Below are 21286 nucleotides of genomic sequence, written 5' to 3'. Positions count from 1 at the left end.
TTGGCCTGAGACATCTACTGTATATTTTTCTATAGATGCTGCCTGGCCTGCTGAGTTCTTCCAGCATTTTGTATGTGTTGCATTGATTGGGGAGTATAATTAACATTTGCTATGTGTTAATGGTGCATAATAATAACTGTTATGAGACTTCTACAGCTGTTTTTAAAGTTAGGGTTATTGAAAATGCAACTGGCTAATAGAGAAAGAAAAAGGTTGCTCATAAACCAGGTCCTTGTTCACAGAATGACATAAAAAATAGGTTTTGAAAAGACTATGATCAAGGAAATCAATGAGCTAGCAGTATGAAGTTAATGTAACCACAAGAATCTAGGCAATGGAATAGTATAACATAAGAAGTTCAATGAAACAGTGCAATTTGGTGCAGGAAGCCAGTAAATCAGTAGAGTTCATCACAAGACAGAGCCACCAGTGGACTTTGGCAACGAGCTGACAAAGCAGCAGAAATTTAAATTCATCAAAACTTCTGTTTAGCATTTAAAGCAAACACCAGTAAATTGGAAAGCTATTAAGAACATAGCAAATAGGAGCAGAGAATTCTAAAGGTTCAGTGCCTCCGAGAAGAGAAATTCCATTTGAACTCAATTCTAAATGATTGACTCCTTAGCCTGAGATAATGCCTCATGGTTCTTGATCAGTTTCACTGCAACTTCCAGCCCAAATGCAACTGCCTAAGAGAGAAACACCCCAAGGATTTGCAGGAATACTGCCCACCACTTCAGTCTAACTTCATAATTAAATTAATAGCTTGACTGTGGTGTATAAAACCAGGGATAAAGATTTAGGTTAATTAGTAGGAAGCTTGGGCTAACTGCAAGGGAGTTCTTGTGCTCTGTTCCTCTCGTTATTGTGGAAGGAAGATTACTTATTGCTAATTAGGAGATTATAAACTGAGTAGAATTTAAATGAAGAGATTTTGGCTAACTGAAAAATTTGCTGGGATAGTCACACTAGTCTCATTCATTTGTGTTTTAAACAAATTTTACAATGTAATAAAAACCTTTCACCATAATACTTTAGAATAGGGGCTTAAGAATTCTGTTTGCCTCCCAGAACAATAACTTATCCACTTTTCATTGCCCTGAGTTAAAGCAATGAGCAATTAATTTATAAAACTGCCCATTTGTTATGGCCCTTTGTAACAATATTTTCTCTTCCACTTTGTTAATCTCTTTAAAGTCTGTTATAGTTCCCTTTCTAAACACGCAGTATGTTATGGCCTTTAAACTGGCTTCATTATTTACCTTATCTACCACTTATAAGAACTGTAATATTTATCACATATCTTAATTTATGCCTTTTGCATCATCTGCATACTTTTGATAAATGGTAACTGATCACATAAAATTTCCTTCATGGTTTTTCCTACAATAGATTTTAGACAAACAATTAACAGATTCTTGAATGTGTTTGTCATTCCTGTTTTGACTTGGCTTTAAAAATTAATTGATAGAGGTTCAAATTGTATTATGAATAAAGTTAGTAATACCTCATCATTATCGGTGTAATTACAACAGAACCGGAAATATTCTGTAAACCTATGTTTAAAAAAAATGACTGACTGGCAAATATGTAAGTGATTACAGGAGAAGTCATTAATTTATTTTAATTTTATTGTATACTTTTGCTTTCTTTTCTTTTTCAATCTTTTTATTGAGTTTCATATATATAAAGAGAAACATAACATAATATAAATAGGTTATAAATGCATTAGATTTAAAGTTAAATTTATAATAGGATGATAATATCTTATTAAATATCAACCAAAGAAAAAACTTATAATAAACAATCAAAACTATTTTGATTGAACATGAAAAAGAATAAAAATAATCATCAAAAGAAAAAAAAAAGTAAAAATGTATGAAGAAATGTAAATTAAAAAAAAATAAACCTAAACTAACATGGGCAATAATACCAGTTTATATAAGTATGATAGTGTCAAAAACTCTGGAACTCCATACCAGAACAAGAATAAAAAGAGAAAAGGTCTGGAAGAGACCAAATTAATTCATATGAAAGTGTCGAATAAACGGTCCCCAAGTTTCTTCAAATTTAATTGATGAATCGAAAATAGTACTACTTTTGCTGTTTGAAACAAATAAAATTGTTGATTTATTTTATAAGACTAACAATGATCATCATCTTTTACAGAGGTGTTTCTAGTAATTGTGCAGTATTAGTTTCTCGTAAACAATCAAACCTTTAAACTTACTTTAATAAATTACTGCAGGAATATTATACAGGAATGTGTATGAGAGGAAAACTTTACCATAATTTATTTTTTTTCCTCAGGTTGGTACAACAGATTGTTTATTACTTTCATCCTAAGGAGGCACATATTCTTTTTTCTTTTACAAACCTACTTTCCAACCATGCTAATGGTCATGCTATCTTGGGTTTCCTTCTGGATTGACAGAAGAGCAGTCCCAGCTCGTGTTTCATTAGGTAACTTATTTTGTTTTCTTTATTATTCTTGTCTTTAGAAAGATAAAAGATATCAACGTGGTCAATGTCAGCATGGCGAATAGGCAAAAAGTGCAAGAACTTATCTCAAAGAATTACAAGGAGCCTTCCCACAATACTGGCTGTGATTTTCCCATTTATCCCATCAAGCATATTTTAAATTTCTAATGCCAGTGGGTTCTAAATTATAACCAATTGTGTGATGGATGCCGACATTCATTAGAAATAGCACTGAGACTGATATCTGCAGTCAAACTGATTGCAAGTAATTGGACTTCACTTCTTATCCTGTTTCCTGATTCTTATTGCATAAGTGAAAATCTGAAAATTAGTTGGAGATGAGGATGGGAGAGGGATCTTGCGACAAGGATAAGGTCTTAGAAATGATACAAATGTTTGGGATTAAGTAAAATCAGAAAGTTGAATGCATGACTCAATGATTGTATGAGAGAAATGAGCTTCAATTTGTAGGACACAGGCAACTGTACAGGCGAGATAAGAAGCCCTTTTGTTGAAATGGGCCTTGCTTGGGTTGAGCTGGGGTCAGTGTTGAATTGAAAACAAAATAATGGAAGAGATGTGGGGGAGTTATTGAGATAGCACTTTTAGAAAGTTAAAGTGAGAGAGCAAAGCAATAGTGCAAAGCGGAAAAATAGTATGTGTGGTGAACTACATATACCTGTCTGGACACGCCCCCTCCTGACTGCTCCTGTGGCTCCTCCCATAGAGGCGATAGAGTATATACTCCCATAGAGTATAAAGGCGATTGAGGCCTGAGCCCGGCCTCTCAGTCTCCAGGATGTAGTATGGTGGTCAACTACTGCTTGTTCTTTCTTCCAGTCAATAAAAGCCGATATCTCGACTTCACATCTCAGAGAGAGTTATTGATGGTGCATCAGTATGATAACTAGAATCATTAAGGAAGGGACTGTATTAACAAACTTCAGAGTACATCTCCAATCAAGAAAAATAGTAAAAAGGCAGAACTGAAAATTCCTCAAATAAAGATGTGAGACTAGAAAATGAAAATCTACATTTGATATATAGGGGAGCCGACATGGCTAGCTTAGATCTGGTATTGTGTAATCAGTAAGGGCGTTGGGTGGGGGGGGGGAACAAATCCTTTAGGAGGCAATGAACATAATGACAGATTTATTTAAAAATTGAAACTGATTCAAGCTGAAACTAAGCAAACTTTTGGCAGAAAACAAGCAACATTTTAAAAAGAACTAATATAAAGCTTAAAGCTATCCAAAAGGGAGGGTAGAGCGTGAAGGGAATCTGGTAAGAAACACATAAGCAGACTGTAAGAGCTTCTAGAGATAAGTGACTATGGGTTCATCACAGACTGAAATTCCATGGGAGGTGTATTGGGAAAAAGGAAATGGTAGAGAGGTTAAATAAATATTTTGTATCTATCTAGAGATGACTCCTTTAAACTCCCAGATAAACTGACAAGGTACAGATGGAGAGTAAGTGAAGAGCATTTAAATAAAAGAAAACATTTGAGAAATTAATGTGACTAAAGAGCAATTGACTTCCAGTTCCTGAGGATCTGAAGGAGGTGGTTGTTTCAATAGTAGATGCACTACCTGTCATCTTCCAAAATCCAAAAAAATTCTGGAATAGTTCACATAGATTATAAAGTAGCATAAGTAACTCCACTATTTCAAGGAGAGAGAGAGAAGGAAGGCATAAGAACTTGATAAAAATATTAGTATCTATTATTAGGGAAGTGATTATAGGACACTTAGAAAATAATAATAGGAATGAGCAGAGCTAATATGTAATCATGAAGAACATCTGCATCTTCTCTATTTTTCCCGTACATCTGTGCTCACTCCATCTTCCCGTCATTGTAATAGTGATAGATTCCACCTTGTCCTTTCCTCCCAACCCATCAGCCTCCACATCCAACACATTATCCTCCGCAACTTTCGCCATCTCCAAATGAACCCTACCCCTAAGCATATCTTTACTTCCCCACCCCCGACTCCACTTTCCACAGGGATCACTCCCTCCGCAATTCTCTTGTCTATTCGTCTCTCCCCACTAATCTCCCTCCAGGGACTTAACCCGGCAAGCGGTCCAAGCACTACACCTGCCCATACACCTCCTTTCTCACCTCCATTCAGGGCCCCAAATAGTCCTTCCAAATGAGGCAGCACTCCACCTGCAAATTTGCTGGGGGCGTCTATTGTGTGCGGTGTTCCCAATGTGGCCTCCTCTACGTTGGTGAGATCTGCCATAAATTGGGGGCCGCTTCAAGTACCTCTGCTCCATCTGCCTCAAGAAGGACTTGCTGTTGGACAAACATTTTAATTCCCATTCCAATTACAGTTGCAATGTGTCCACTTGTTGATCCATGGCTTCCTCTTGTGCCAAGATGAGGCCACTCTCAGAGTGGAGGAGCAATAGTTTATATTCCATCTGGGTACCCTCCAACCTGATGGCATGAATGCTGATTTCTCCTTCTGGTGCACAAATTCCACTCACCTGATGTACACCAGATGGTGTACACGCCAAGGTTTTGAAAGAGGCAGCTGAAGAGATTGTGGAGGCATTAGTACTGATACTTCAAGAATAACTAAATTCTGGAATGGTTCTAGTTCCAGATGACTGCAACATTCCAAATATCACTCACTCCTCGAGAAGGGAGAGAGGCAGAAGAAAGGAAACTAGAAGCCTGTTAGTCTGACAGTGTTTGGGAGTATGTTGGAATCGATTACTAAGGATGAGGTCTCAGGATACTTGGAAGCACCTGATAAAGTAGGCTGTAGTCAGCATGGTTTTCTCAAGGGAAAATCCTGCCTGATAAATCTGTTGGAATTCTTTGAAGAAATAACCATCAGGATAGACAAAGAAGAATCAGATGATGTTGTGTACTTGGATTTTTAGAAGGCCTTTGACAAGGTGCCACACATGAGGCTGCCTAACAAGCTACAATTCCATGGTATTACAGGAAAGATTCTGGCATGGATTAAATAGTGGCTGATTGACAGTATGCAAAGAGTGGGAATAAAGAGGGCCTTTTCTAGTTGGCAGCCAGTGACTAGTGGTGTTAGACAGGGGTTTGCGTTGGGACAGATTCTTTTTATGTTATATGTTAATGATTTGGATGATGGAACTGATGACTTTGTTGTAAAGTTTGCCGACGATATGAAGATAAGTGGAGGGGCAGGTGTTTTGGAGAAAGTAGAGAGGCTACAAAAGGACATAGACAGAGTTGGAGAATGGGCAAAGAAATGGCAGATGGAATACAGTGTCAAGTCATGCACTTTGTTAGAAGAAATTAAAGAGTTGACTATTTTCTAACTGGAGAGAAAATACAAAAAATGAGGCACAAAGGTACTTGGGTGTCTTTGTTCAGGATTCTCTCAAGGTTAATTTGCAGGTTGAGTCTGTGGTGAGGAAGGCAAATGCAATGTTAGCATTCATTTCAAGAGGATTCAAATATAAAAGCAAGGATGTAATGTTGAGACTTTATAAAGCACGAGTAAGGTCTCATTTTGAATATTGTGAGCAGTTTTGGGCCTCTTATCTTGGGAAGGATATGCTGGAACTGGAGAGGGTTCAAAGGAGGTTCACAAAAATGATTCCAGGATTGAATGGCTTGTCATATGAAGAGTGTTTGAGGGCTCTGGGCTTGTATTGACTGGAACTCAGAAGAATGAGTGGAGACCTCATTGAAACTTACTGAACGGTGAAAGGCTTCAATAGGTTGGATGTGGGGAGAATGCTTACTGTGATGGGAGAGTCTAAGACCAGAGGACATAGCCTCAGAATAGAGGGGTAGCCTTTTAGAATGGAGATGAGGAGGAATTTCTTTAGCCGGAGTGGTGAAGCTGTGGAATTCTTTGCCATAGGAAGCTGTGGAGGCCAAGTCTTTATGTACATATATTTAAGACAGAGATTGATAGATACTTGATTGGCTAGGGCATGAAGGGATACGGGGAGAAGGCAGGAGTTTGGGGCTGAGAGTAAAATTGGAACAGCCATGATGAAATGGTGCAGCAGACTCAATGGGCCAAATGGCCTAATTCTGCTTCTATATCTTATGGTCTTATGGCTTGAAATATCAACTGTTTGCTCTTTTCCATTGAAGCCATCTAACCTACTGAGTTCCTCCAACATTTTTGTGTATGAAAGAGGAAACCATGTTTAAAAAAATGATTAGTTTTTGAGATTGTTCTAGCATAATAGGGAAGGTTGAGCCAGTTGGTATGGTGTGATATGCATGGACTTTAGGAAGGCCATTAATAAGGTACCATACAAGAGATTTTTATCAAAATTTGAGTGCATTTTTTTGGGTCATACATTAACATGGATTGGGAGAAAGTTAACGGATAGAAAACAGAGAGTGGAATAAACTGGTATTTTCTGGGTTTGAGATGTTGTGAGATGCCCTAGTGTTTGGTGCTGAGGCCTCAAATGTTAACCATCTATACTAATGATTTGCATGAAGAGATCAAGTGTAACATATCCAAGTTCAACTATGAGACAAAGACAGGTGGTAGTGTGGGTGGTGAGGAGTTGCTGACAGACTTCGGGAGGATAAACAGGTTGAAAGAATGGGTAAGAATGTGACTTGCATTTCATAATGTTCTTAAGCATTAAATGTTTGGGTTGAGGATTGGTGAGGAATCAGAAAAATATGTATTACTGAATAAGAGAAGAATGAAGCTGCTCTCATTTAGCAAATATACTTTGACAAAATAATAGTCCTGAATAAAATTCAGCTTTAAACCCCTTTTGTTATGTATAGTTTGAGAATTAATGAAATTAAAGTTAAGTTCCAGATTTGTATTCAATGACAAGTCTGATGTTTGAACTGAAGTTTCATAAAACTTCATTATAAGTGAGTGTGAAGGTGTCCCAATGCTAGTCTGCTGGGTCCTGATCCTTTCCTTCCTCATTAAAAGTATTGTTTTAAAGGAGTACGATATTTTCTGTTACTACCTTTCACTAAGCTTACTATATAAAATTATTACTATGTATCTCTCCAGCTCTAAAGAAATTATCATCCCAAAATGTATTTATAATTTTGATATAACTAGATTAGAAAAGGGATTGTGCTGTGTTTTTATGAAAAATGTTGCTTATGGTTGAATGACACCAGTGTTACAAAAATGTTTTCATTATATTTGTGCTGTTACTGCAACTTATTCCCTGAAATTCTTATGCATACTTTACTACTTGGCTCTGTCCCAAGTCACAGATCAAGTTAAGAAAGTTCAACGCATTTTGCCAGAAATTTGCTTGTGCATATATAGAGTGCACCTGTATATTTAGATGTCCCATGTCCAAAGTTCGAAGTTTAAAAGTTCAAAGTACATTTACAGGTCCACAATCCCTTATCCAAAATTCTGAAATCCAAAAAGCTCTGAAAACCAAAGCTTTTCTCGCCATCAACTGAAGTCACTCAGGTGCGACGTGGCAGCGCTAGCAGAGGCCGCTCAGCGCTCATACTGGTTACACGTGCATTTGCTTTTTGCTGATATTTTGTGTTCACTGTTGACTTTGTGTTTAATTTCACTGTGAAAATGACAAAAAGAGCTGCAGATACCCCTATGGGTAACAATGAGAAAAAGAGAAGGAAACATCCATCATTATCAATAACGCAGAAAGTGGAGTTATTGCAGAAGTTTGATCGAAGTGTGTCTGTGCGATGTCTTACTGAAGAATATGGTGTCAGAACTACCACTGTATATGATTCAAAGAAACAGACAGACAAGTTACTAAAGTTTTATAGTGACAGTGACGTTCTACATTTATTCCAATAAGTCACTTACCATGTGTTTGATTTGGTTCATTTGAAGCCATATATTTTTATGTTTTATTGAATGTTTTTGTTGGAAAAATAAAAAAAAATTCTTGTTATTATTCCCTAAACAATATAGTATAACAACTATTGACATAGCATTTACATTGTATTAGGTATTATAAGTAATCTAGAGATAATTTAAAGTATACGGGAGCATGTGCGTAGGTCTGGAGCTCCACCAGGTCCTAAAGTCCATCCACATTGGGACAGGTTAAATAAGCGACTTGAGCATATGTGGATTTTGGTATCTGCAGGGGGTCCTGGAATCAATAAGGAGAGATTCTGAAATCAGAAAAATTCTGAATTCTGAAATGCAACTGGCCCCAAGGATTTTGGATAAGGGATTGCGGACCAGTATTATCGAAGTATGTTTAGAGTATACAACCTTGAGATTTACCTTCTTGCAGACAGCCACAAAACGAAACAAACATAGAACCCTTTTAAAGAAAACTCCACACAACAAGACCATCGGACATGTGAAAGAAAAGAACAAATCGTGCAAACAGCAAAAAGCAAACAGACATCACACAAAACATTCGACATCAAACCATAGAGTCCCCAAGAGTGAGTCCACAGCCACGAGCCGCCAGGGTGAGTAAAGGTAGTTCAGGAGCCAATGGCACCAAGTCAGTCAGATCAGTGCTGTGTCGATGATACAACAATCACAGATCCAGTTCCGCCCTGAAGCACCACAATCAAATCACACAAGTAGTAAAGCAAATTCAGTGCAGAGGACATCAAACATCAAATGACAGCCGAAATGGAATCCATAGTGGAGAGTAACGAACCACCGAGGTGATTGAACCTTGCTGCGTGCGGCCTGAGACCCCTGCATCTTCCGCCGGCAGCAGAGACAGGGAGACCAATCAAATGCAGGCAGATGGCACTGAACACCTGTTCATTTACTGCTCTCCTCCACGCCAATTTTAATCTTGGTTGCTGCTTTAATCGGTACCAAGTAATGCAGCTGACCACAGGTTCATGGTCCACCATTAGGAATTGACCATTAGAAATTGACTCAGCATATAACCCCCAGTAATGGCTATAGCTGCACTCCACACTAAATCACCCAGGAGAACACGGAAGCACTTGATCGTTCAGTTGTCCCATAAATACATTCTAAAGAGGGACAGTAAAGGCTGCGATCTATCAAAGTTCAAAACAAGAAGATGAAGTATATTTCAAAAAAGAAGAAGAAATAACTGAACTGAGCTGAAACTGAATATTCTAGGACTGTTTTTGTTGACTTTGTGGTTTGATGTTTGATATTCTGGTGTTTTTTTTGCTGTTTGCATGATTTGATTTTTTTTCCCTGTTGGGGGTTTGATGTTTCTCTCAGAATGGGTTCCATTTTTTTCTTTGTTTCATGGCTGTCTGTGGGAAGACATATCTCAGGGTTATACACCTCTTACGTACTTTGATAATAAATATACTTTGAGTATCCAGTAGATGGTAAGCTGTTTGTGAGATGTTACCACTGGTCACTGGACATTCACTAGATATGCTGATTTCTAGAGCTGATAGGTTGTTAGTGTTTTTCTTTGAACTAAGATCATCACCCTATTTAATCAAAGTGCTGTCAATCTCAATGACACGTGATTTTTCAGGCTTTCACATTTCCAACTGCTCCATGCACCATCTGAAATGGTTTTCCTAATTGCAAACTCCTGCATTGAATAATAATGGAAAAACAGCAGCAGAGGTAAAAGATTTTTAGAATAAGTTATCAAAATTAAGTAAAAATGTGCATATTCCACTCTCTCTACTCTGTATGCACTGCAGGAAATTTAGACATAACTTTGCAATAAAGAACATTGTTGCAGAAACCAATAAATGTCATGGTATAGGTGGCTTTGGGGAACTTCCATGCAATTGCACCCAAACTAAATGATATTATTATTTATATTAGTACATTAGCCAGAACTGTCTACAATTTTAACTGATTCAATACACTTTTGAAAGGGCTCTTCAGAATTACTATACTCTGTGCGGATTCCATAAATATGCTTAGATTTTTATGTGTATATTCTGGCTGATCACACAAGATTCAACGCCATCTTAATTGTGGCTGTGTTTTAACTGGCACTATCATAAACTGTTTGATCAAAAAAGGGCAAAATCCAAAAAGAACTGGAGATTCAGGCAGTTGGTGGATTCTCCGCACACTCCCTTCTCCTGATTCAACCCAGGGTTTAGACGCAAGTTTGTTTAATCAATATCGGCTTTGTCCTATTAATAATCTTTGTATCTTCTTCATTTAAAGGAATTACAATTATTCTGACAATGTCGACAATTATAACTGGAGTGAATGCTTCGATGCCTCGAGTATCCTATGTTAAAGCTGTGGATATCTATCTCTGGGTCAGCTTTCTTTTTGTTTTCCTTTCTATAATTGAATATGCAGCTGTAAATTATATAACCACCGTTGAAGAAAGGATGAAAATGAAACAGAGAGAGAAGGTAAGATATTTGACCTTAATTTGAAAATAGTGTATGCAACATAGATGGAGAAAGTACTTTAAATGTAAATTTCATTAATTGTATTTAGATATACAATCCAGTATATGCATCCCATTGTGTGGTGATTTTGACAAAGTGAATTAGGATTGTTTTCCCAGTGGCAATACATTTGGAAGAAACAGCAATAAGTAAATGGAGTTCTGCAGCATCTATTTTACTATATTATCTTTCAAATCAATTCTATAAATTCCATCAGTCTTATCCTCAGTTCATTAATTTTCATTTAAATAGGAAACACCATTACTAATTGTCTTACACATAGGGGATCTTTTTAAAAAAATAATGCAAATAAAACAAATGCATGATTTTTTTTCTTCTTCAACAACAAGTTTTATATGTCTGGCTTAGTATTTGCTACAGTCAGAAATACACATTGCTGTTAATGAATATATCATTTAAAGTCACCACCAAGTGCATAATTTTATAAGGTTGCAAAATTAATCAATTAAAGTTAACCAGTAGCACGGAAGAACAGGAAAGAAAATTAGTAAGAAAGGGGCCATAAAATGATTTTGAGTTAAATGAAGTTAGTGTGAAGAAAAGAAGAAGAATCAATATAGATCTCTGGAGTCGGAATAAACAAGTTGGAACCTGGAATTGGGGGCAGAAAGAGAGATGAGACCTTTCATTTTGTAAGCTGAAGAGGGAGGTGGCTAAACAAGTAGTAAAGAGTTTGAAGTTGAAATTGTATTTTCTGATTCTATCTGTTTTGTGGCAAAGCTGATAGTAGAGGAAAGTGAATCTAAAGCAGATTGGTCATGGGGAGGATATCTGAATCTGGCTGAAATCTACCCATGGAGTGGAATCATAACTCACTTAGAAAAGCAATTTTGATTTTTAAAGGTCAACTATCACTGCAACAAGATCTCTCTTCAGGGGTTCCTTCATGCATTATCCTGGGCCCAGTCATTGATTGCTGCTTCAAAAAAACATCTTAAGGACAGAAGAGAGAATGTTCACAGGTGATTTTATGATGCTCAATACCTTTTGTACCTCCATTACTGAATCAACCACCTTCAACCTCTCAGGGCTGTAATTAACCTAAAATTTAACTACATCAGCTGCATAAATTGCTTAGCTAAAATGGCAGGGTATCCTGGGGAGAGTAGCTTACATCACTCAGAAGTCGAGAGTGTGATAAAATTCTCTCCACTTGTCCGAATGAATGCAGTTTGACAACGAGAGGTAGCTAACTAAGCTGCTAATTCACAGCACCAGTAACCCAGAATTCAAGTCTGACCTTGGGTAGAGACCTGCACCTCAATTCCATGTTCTCTTTAAGATGAGTAAGTCCTGTTTCCAACACAACCTGTAATCCCACATAGCTGAGAAACTTATTGTGTAATTATGTGACATTAAAAATAACAGAATTAAAATTTGTTGATGGTACTAATAGGAATAACATGCAATAGTAGTCCAGAAAATTTGCTTATCTAGCATTTATCAAGGTTCCAAGCTTGTCAGATTTTATAATGGTAAAACACCATTATAACATGCAATAACACTATTTAGGAAAGAACAATTCACTTGACTGGCAGCCAACTACCACCATAAACATTCACTCATCCATGACAGGCCTGTACTGTTCACTATCTACAAGAAGCAACTAGTCACCAAATCTACACCAAAGCACATCCCAAATTCCTTAGCGCTATCATCAGGAAAGACATAGTAAGCGGACTTGGAAACACCATGTTCTACAGGTGTCTCTTCAAACTTCTTGGAAATGTGTTGCTGTTGTTTTGTCATCATTGGGTCTAAACTTCCTATCCAAGGGCATGTTCACAATGAAAACTGTAACTGATATCATCACCTTCTTGAAGGTGATTAGGTATGGGTAACAGTGCCAGTCCTGACAGCAATGCCCAGATCCTGTCAACAAGAAACTAAGTTCCCTGCTGGAATTGATCTAAACGATGACCATCAACCAGATGCAAAGGGCAGAAATGATAAACAATAAGGATAGAGAAATATAAATAGCAAAATGCCAGATTATCTGAGTTTTATTATAGCAGCACACAAGAAGATCAGCACTATCCACAGAAAGAGCAGGTCTCTTGACTGGCAGTCATCTATCATCCACAACGCCAAAAGAGGGCTGTGTTTTCACTGTCTACAAAAATCCACTCATCAAATGTGAAAATGAAATGCAGATAATAGTGAAACACAAAAAAAAGATTTAAGATAAAATTATTAAAATATTAAGAGTATATTCGCCATCCACTGGGCAAAAAAAACAGAAGAGTCACTGGTACGTGGGTCAAAAAAAGAACAGCTGCGGAAATACTGATAATCATAACAGAAGATAAAAGTTGAAAGAAGATTGTTAATCACATGCAAAGGATATTAACTAGTCAAATGCATACAGATATCGGTTGGAAACTGATGTCATTTCTAGCACTATTCTTCTAAAATTGAAGTAGAAATCTATGAAGAAGATGAAGATAATTCACTCCTATTAATTTCTGTTCCTGGTCAAGAAGTGAGCATTGATTTTTCGATCCATCCATGGACCAGAATGCAGGAACATGAAACCAGTTATCTGAATGGCTAACCACTCCTTCCAGAGATGCTCTGGGGGAGCAGTATAATGGTAATTATAAAAGAAATTGTGTTTGATACTGGCAATTGTCATATTACAAAATGGCACCAGCGACCATTGGTGTCGTTTTACAGACAGCTCACAAACTACTAGATGCTCGAGTAATTATGCTTCTTCTGAACTGAGATTGCTGAAGTCTGCAGCCCATAATTTCCCTTTTAAGGATGTTCTATTGAACCGACTGAATGATCTGGCGCTGTTGCGATCCCCGGAGGATTTGGTTATTTGATTAAAGTTATTGATGAGAACAGCAAATGAATAGATGTTCAGCATCATCTGCCTGGATCTGACCAGTCTCCCTCTCTTCCTGCTACTACCACCAGGTGAGAGGTGCAGGATTCTTGGGTCCCTCACCGCCAGGTTTGGGAGCAGTCGTTGCCCTGGAGCCATTGGGCTCCTGGACAGGCTTCACTTCCCTCAGTACTGCAGCTCTGGAACACTTTTGAGGACTCCACACTTCATGTTCTGTGTGTTTTTGTTCAATTTTTTTTTAACTATTTGTGCAATTTGATCAAGGCATCAAGGCTATGGGCAAAGGATGAACCAGTGTCCAGGTCTCAACTCTGTGAGGTTTTCTCACTTCAGCACTGAAATGACTCTGCTGCTGTGATCACTGGTACTCACCTCGGCGCTGAGCTGGTTCCCTAGCTACGGCCTGCAGCCATCGAGCTCCGAGACTGGCTTCACTCACCTCGGCACTGAACTGGTTCCCTAGCTACGGCCTGCAGCCATCGAGCTCCGAGACTGGCTTCACTCACCTCGGCACTGAACTGGTTCCCTAGCTACGGCCTGCAGCCATCGAGCTCCGAGACTGGCTTCACTCACCTCGGCACTGAACTGGTTCCCTAGCTACGGCCTGCAGCCATCGAGCTCCGAGACTGGCTTCGCTCACCTCGGCACTGAACTGGTTCCCTAGCTACGGCCTGCAGCCATCGAGCTCCGAGACTGGCTTCGCTCACCTCGGCGCTGAGCTGGTTCCCTAGCTACGGCCTGCAGCCATCGAGCTCCGAGACTGGCTTCACTCACCTCGGCGCTGAGCTGGTTCCCTAGCTACGGCCTGCAGCCATCGAGCTCCGAGACTGGCTTTGCTCACCTCGGCACTGAGCTGGTTCCCTAGCTACGGCCTGCAGCCATCGAGCTCCGAGACTGGCTTTGCTCACCTCGGCACTGAACTGGTTCCCTAGCTACGGCCTGCAGCCATCGAGCTCCGAGACTGGCTTCGCTCACCTCGGCACTGAGCTGGTTCCCTAGCTACGGCCTGCAGCCATCGAGCTCCGAGACTGGCTTCGCTCACCTCAGTGCGAACTGATTCCCTAGCTACGGCCTGCAGCCATCGAGCTCCGAGACTGGCTTCGCTCACCTCGGCACTGAACTGGTTCCCTAGCTACGGCCTGCAGCCATCGAGCTCCGAGACTGGCTTCGCTCACCTCGGCGCTGAGCTGGTTCCCTAGCTACGGCCTGCAGCCATCGAGCTCCGAGACTGGCTTCGCTCACCTCGGCACTGAACTGGTTCCCTAGCTACGGCCTGCAGCCATCGAGCTCCGAGACTGGCTTCACTCACCTCGGCGCTGAGCTGGTTCCCTAGCTACGGCCTGCAGCCATCGAGCTCCGAGACTGGCTTCGCTCACCTCGGCGCTGAGCTGGTTCCCTAGCTACGGCCTGCAGCCATCGAGCTCCGAGACTGGCTTCGCTCACCTCGGCGCTGAGCTGGTTCCCTAGCTACGGCCTGCAGCCATCGAGCTCCGAGACTGGCTTCGCTCACCTCGGCACTGAACTGGTTCCCTAGCTACGGCCTGCAGCCATCGAGCTCCGAGACTGGCTTCGCTCACCTCGGCGCTGAGCTGGTTCCCTAGCTACGGCCTGCAGCCATCGAGCTCCGAGACTGGCTTCGCTCACCTCGGCACTGAACTGGTTCCCTAGCTACGGCCTGCAGCCATCGAGCTCCGAGACTGGCTTCGCTCACCTCGGCACTGAACTGGTTCCCTAGCTACGGCCTGCAGCCATCGAGCTCCGAGACTGGCTTCGCTCACCTCAGCACTGAGCTGGTTCCCTAGCTACGGCCTGCAGCCATCGAGCTCCGAGACTGGCTTCACTCACCTCAGCACTGAGCTGGTTCCCTAGCTACGGCCTGCAGCCATCGAGCTCCGAGACTGGCTTCGCTCACCTCGGCACTGAACTGGTTCCCTAGCTACGGCCTGCAGCCATCGAGCTCCGAGACTGGCTTCGCTCACCTCGGCACTGAACTGGTTCCCTAGCTACGGCCTGCAGCCATCGAGCTCCGAGACTGGCTTCGCTCACCACGGCGCTGAGCTGGTTCCCTAGCTACGGCCTGCAGCCATCGAGCTCCGAGACTGGCTTCGCTCACCTCGGCACTGAACTGGTTCCCTAGCTACGGCCTGCAGCCATCGAGCTCCGAGACTGGCTTCGCTCACCTCAGCACTGAACTAGTTCCCTAGCTATGGCCTGCAGCCATCGAGCTCCGAGACTGGCTTTGCTCACCTCAGTGCACCATCAATAACTCTCTCTGAGACGTAAGGCGAGATATTGGCTTTTATTGACTGGAAGAAGGAACAAGCAGTGAGTGACCACCATACTACATCCTGGAGACTGAGAGGCCGGGCTCAGGCCTCAATTGCCTTTATACCGGGGTCTGTGGGAGGAGCCACAGGGGCAGTCAGCAGGGGGCATGTCCAGACAGGTATATGTAGTTCACCACATTCACCCCCCCCCTTTGTTTTAAAAGAGAGTCCCCATGTGGTGAAGTTTCTTACAGGTTAAGTCTATCAGGTGGTCGAATCAGTCGCTGCGATCTATGTAGCACCGGCTGTGATTGCACAGGTGCTGGTGGTGATTGCACCAGAGACGGAGGTTGTTCTGGTTCCAGCCTAATTGGAGGTGTCAGCCCACGAGGCATCAGTGATCCCTCACGTGTGTGCGAGGCGCCTGGTATATATGCGTACAAGACGCCCGGTATAGGAGTGTCATGAGGAGTCTGTGTAGGGCTTGGTGTGCGCGGTGTCACCTCGGGTACAGGGTTCATAGTTACCGTGGAGTGTTTGGGGTAGTGGTCTGCTGCTCCTGTGGGCGCCAGGTCGCAGATGGAGACCGTGTCCTCCCGCCCATCAGGTAAGACCACGTAGGCATACTGGGGGTTCACATGTAGAAGGTGAACCCTCTCGACCAGCGGGGAGTATTTATTACTTCTCACATGTTTCCGGAGCAGCACTGGCCCTGGGGACGTCAGCCAAGCTGGTAGGATGGTCCCAGTGGCAGACTTCCTGGGAAAAGAGAATAGGCGCTGCTGAGGGGTGGCATTGGTGGATGTATATAACAGGGAGCGGATAGAGTGGAGTGCCTCAGGAAGGACCTCCTGCCATTGAGAGACCGGCAACCCTTTAGACTTAAGGGCTAAAAGTGTGGCCTTCCACACTGTGGCATTCTCCCTCTCTACCTGTCCATTTCCCCGGGGATTATAACTCGTGGTCCGACTAGTTGCAATGCCCCCTGATTGAGGGTAGCAGCAAGCGCGAAATTGGAGGCGTCACTCTCTACTTGGAAGGGAATGGTCTCGTCCACTGCATGCATCGTTGCTTTGGCAATGTCCCCTTTAATGCAGCTGAAGGCCGCGCAGGCCTTGGCAGAGAGGGGAAAAGTGGTAGACCTGATCGGGGGCGGGCCTTGTCTGCGTAATGGGGGACCCATTGGGCGTAATAGGAAAAGAAGCCCAGGCACCATCTGAGGGCTTTGAGAGTGGTGGGAAGAGGGAGTTCTAACAGGGGGCTCATACAGTCAGGATCAGGGCCAATAACCCCGTTTTCCACGACATACCCAAGGATAGCGAGTCAGGTGGTTCCGAACACACACTTGTCCCTATTATAAGTAAGGTTCAGGGCTTCGGCCACTTGGGAAAATCGTTAGAGGTTGGTGTTGTGATCCGGCCAGTCATGACCGCAGTTGGTGATGTTATCCAGATATGGGAATGTGGCCTTAAGTTGGCACTGGTCCATCATCCGGTCCATTTCCCTCTGGAAGACCGAGACACCATTTGTGACACCGAAGGGGACGCACAGGAAGTGATAGAGCCTGCCGCCCGCCTCAAAGGCAGTGTAGGGGCTGTCCTCTGGGCGGATGGGGAGCTGGTGATAAGCCAATTTCAGATCTATTGTCGAGTACACCTTGTACTGAGATATCTGGTTGACCATATCCGCGATGCGGGTTAGGGGGTACGCGTCAAGCTGCGTGAACCCATTGATGGTTTCACTAAAGTCCACAACCATCCTATTTTTCTGCCTGGTCCGAACAACAACCACCTGGGACCTCCAAGGGCTTGAGCTTGGCTCAATGATCCCGTCCCCAAGCAGTCGCTGCACCTCTGACTGAATGAAGGCCCTGTTCCTCGCGCTGTACCTCCTGCTTTTAGTTGCCACAGGTTTACAGTCGGGGGTCAGGTTGGCGAACAGCGGTGGGGGAGGGATCTTGAGGGTGGAGAGGCTGCAAGTGGTGTTGGTAGTGCAGCTGTCGGCATGGTGCTGGGTGGGACGTGTGGTTCGGTGTGTGTGTGTGTGTGGTCAGTAGTGGGGTATGTGGAGTAGACCCACCAAACTGAGGAATCCTGACAGTGAGTGATCGGAGAGGCCCGTCATATACCATAGTCACACTTTCGAGGTGGCCCTGGAAGTCCAGCCCCAATAGCACAGGTGCGCACAGTTGAGGCATGACCAGTAGCGCAAAGTTCCGATATTCTGTGCCCTGCACCACCAATGTCGCTACACAACCCACCCGGATGTCTGTGGAATACGGCCCAGAAGCCAAGGTGACCCTCTGGCTTACCGGCTGTGTCACAAGTATGCAGCGTTGCTCTGTGTCTGGTTCAATAAAATTCTCAGTGCTGCCTGTGTCGAACAGGCAGCTAGTCCTGTGCCCCTCCACCAGGACGTCCATCATTGACCTTGCAAGCTGGTGTGGGGTGCTTTGGCCAGAGTTGAATTGCCGTCTTGGTGCCCGGTAAGCACCTGTGGGTAGGGGGCGGGGCATGTTGACGCCGACAAAGATGGCCGCCCACATCTGGGCATGCAAGATGGCGGCCCCCAAGCCTCACACGTAGCGCTGCCCGACCCCGCTCGTGGTTCAGACTTACAGACCTTGGCGAAATGGTCCTTCTTCCCGCAGCTGGAGCAGGTTGCTTCTCGGGCCAGGCAGCGTTTTCGAGGGTGCTTTTCGAGTCCGCAGAAGTAACACTGCGCGGGCTTTTGACTGGCTGCAGCTGTGGTTGGGTTCGGGGAGTTCGTGGAATCGCGACTGGCAGTGGTGTTGGTGAATTTGCTTGCGGGAACCGGCGGCGGTGGGGTCTGAGGTGTCCACGGAACCGGCGGGGGATCGTGCAGCTGGACAGCGTCAGCGTTGTGCAGAGCAGCCTCCAGTGTGTCGGCCATCTCGATCGTCAAGCGTAAGGTAAGATCGGCATTTTCCAGCAGCCGCTGACGCACATACACTAACCTGATTCCTGTAACAAAGGCGTCTCGTACCAAGAGTTCTGCATGCTGTTCCGCCGTGAGAGTTTTGCAATCACAAGTTCAGACGAGTGTCTGTAGGGCTCAGAGAAACTGGGCGCTCGATTCTCCAGGCCGCTGTCATCGCATAGCTAAGCGATGTCTTGCGTAGACGGTGTTCACCGGCCGCAGATACTGTCTTTTGAAGGCATCCAGTGCCCCTTCGTAGGCCGACAGGCCCCTGATAAGTGAGTAAACTTTCGGGGTGACCCTCAAGAGGAGAATTTGGTGCATAACAGCGGGTTCAGTTGCACTAATCTCCTCCAAGTATGATTGGAAGCATGCAAGCCAGAGTTCAAAGGCAAGAGCTGCCTCAGGGTCTTGGGGATCCAAATCCAATCTTTCCGGACGTAAAACGCTTTCCATGTTTTAAAACTTCCAGTCAATAAAATTGATGCACCATCAATAACTCTCTCTGAGACGTAAAGGCGAGATATCAGCTTTTATTGACTGGAAGAAGGAACAAGCAGTGGTTGACCACCATACCACATCCTGGAGACTGAGAGGCCGGGCTCAGGCCCCAATCGCCTTTATACAGGGGTCTGTGGGAGGAGCCACAGGAGCAGTCAGCAGGGGCGTGTCCAGACAGGTATATATAGTTCACCACACCTAGCTACGGCCTGCAGCCATCGAGCTCTGAGTCCGGCTTTGCTCACCTCAGCGCGAACTGGTTCCCTAGCTACGGCCTGCAGCCATCGAGCTCCCAGACCGGCTTTGCTCACCTCAGTGCAAACTGGTTCCCGGGCTACGGCCTACAGCTATCGAGCTCCCAGACCGGCTTCGCTCACCTCAGCGTTGCGCTGGTTCCCGGGCTACGGCCTGCAGTCATTGAGCTCTGAGTCCGGCTTTGCTCACCTCAGCGTGAACTGGTTCCCGGGCTACGGCCTACAGCCATCGAGCTCCCAGACCGGCTTCGCTCACCTCAGCGCTGCGCTGGTTCCCGGGCTACGGCCTACAGCCATCGAGTTCCCAGACCGGCTTCGCTCACCTCAGCGCGAACTGGTTCCCGGGCTGTGGACTCTGTGGTTAATGTACTGTGTGTTATTTGTTTACTTTTTTATCGTTTGCATGATTTGTTCTTCTTTTCCGCACATTGGGTGTTTGGTGGTCTTTGTTGTGTGGGTTTTTTTCTTTGTTTTGTGGCTGCCTGGAAGATGACTAATCTCAATGTTGTATACAGTATACATACTTTGATAATAAATGTACTTTGAAATAAGTAAATATCTAAGGGATATATAAAGTTAAACAATGGCCTTCTTTACAAAATATACAAATATATAAGTATATAAATATTTCTAAGGCATCTGTGAGCCTTTTAAATTGCTATTGGAGGCAAACATTTTAAATAATGATGGAGCAGTGTGGACCTTAATATTTTCCCTTGATGACTGATGCATCAGAGGTATTTATGCATGAAATAGTTGACAAGGATGCTTCTTTATTATAGCTCCAGCTGATAGAGGTGGTATGGAACAGTTGCGTTTTAGGACACAATATGACAAGTTGGATGGATTATGAGCTTTATACAAATTAACACTGTCTGCAGCACTGCATGTTCCAACACAATGATATTCATCCTGAAAGATGCAATTCAATGTTTTGAGGTGAAAGTCGTAAATGACTCAAAAGGACAGAGTGGTTATTGAACAGATAACAAAAATCTCATGTTTGCCAGCAAGAGAACCAGAACTTGTGCCAGTATGGCAGTTCATGCTCTATCCATGAGACTCACTTGAAAATGTTTCACAGAGAAAAAAGCCCCACTTTGAGCTTTGCCAACTGTCACAATTGCCATGCTTCTTTTTGTCTTATCTCCATAAGCTAATATTAAATGAACATATAAATTTAAAGCTCATAAAGCATTTTCAATAATTAAAAACCTTAAGTCTAACAGAAATAATTGAAGAAAATGTATCTTTCCTCATGCAATTTTTCTTTCTTGCAGTGTTAAAATCACCATACAAATGAAGGCACTAAGAAATGCAGCACCATGTCTAAGCCAATGCAAAACTGGACATTAAAATCCCAGAGCTAGATTTGGTGCATTTTGGCAAGTGGTAGCCTTGAATTTGTTAGCATTCATTAGGATATGTGGCAGCAGTTCCGTGAGTAAATGCCAACAAAATCTAGACCTTTATGTTTAATCAATCTATTAGAGTTGGCCCTAATTATCTGTCGCCATTTAAACAATCCCTTTGAGATCTGATCAACAATATACAGAAATATGGTTCTACCAACATCTGTTAGCTAACCAGGATCAGTTCTCAAGAAATTTCATTACATCACTGGCCAGAATCCTTTTGAATGGAC

At 43.1% G+C, this 21286-nt stretch overlaps 1 protein-coding gene across 1 annotated transcript in view; it reads left to right on the top strand.

Annotated features, from left to right (window-relative positions):
- LOC132393232 (gamma-aminobutyric acid receptor subunit rho-1-like) overlaps positions 1-21217 on the top strand; it is a 43353-nt gene extending 22136 nt beyond the window's left edge. Inside the window, exons 7-10 of the mRNA XM_059968228.1 lie at positions 2311-2463; positions 10569-10765; positions 11669-11787; positions 20922-21217. Coding sequence (XP_059824211.1) covers positions 2311-2463; positions 10569-10765; positions 11669-11787; positions 20922-20997 — 545 coding nt within the window. The 3' untranslated portion in view covers positions 20998-21217. The remainder of the gene's footprint in view (positions 1-2310; positions 2464-10568; positions 10766-11668; positions 11788-20921) is intronic.
- The last annotated feature ends 69 nt before the right edge of the window (positions 21218-21286 follow it).

This window comes from Hypanus sabinus, chromosome 4 (assembly GCF_030144855.1).
Source record: "Hypanus sabinus isolate sHypSab1 chromosome 4, sHypSab1.hap1, whole genome shotgun sequence".
Classification (NCBI taxonomy): Eukaryota; Metazoa; Chordata; class Chondrichthyes; order Myliobatiformes; family Dasyatidae; genus Hypanus; species Hypanus sabinus.
This window is presented reverse-complemented; position numbering and strand designations above follow the sequence as displayed.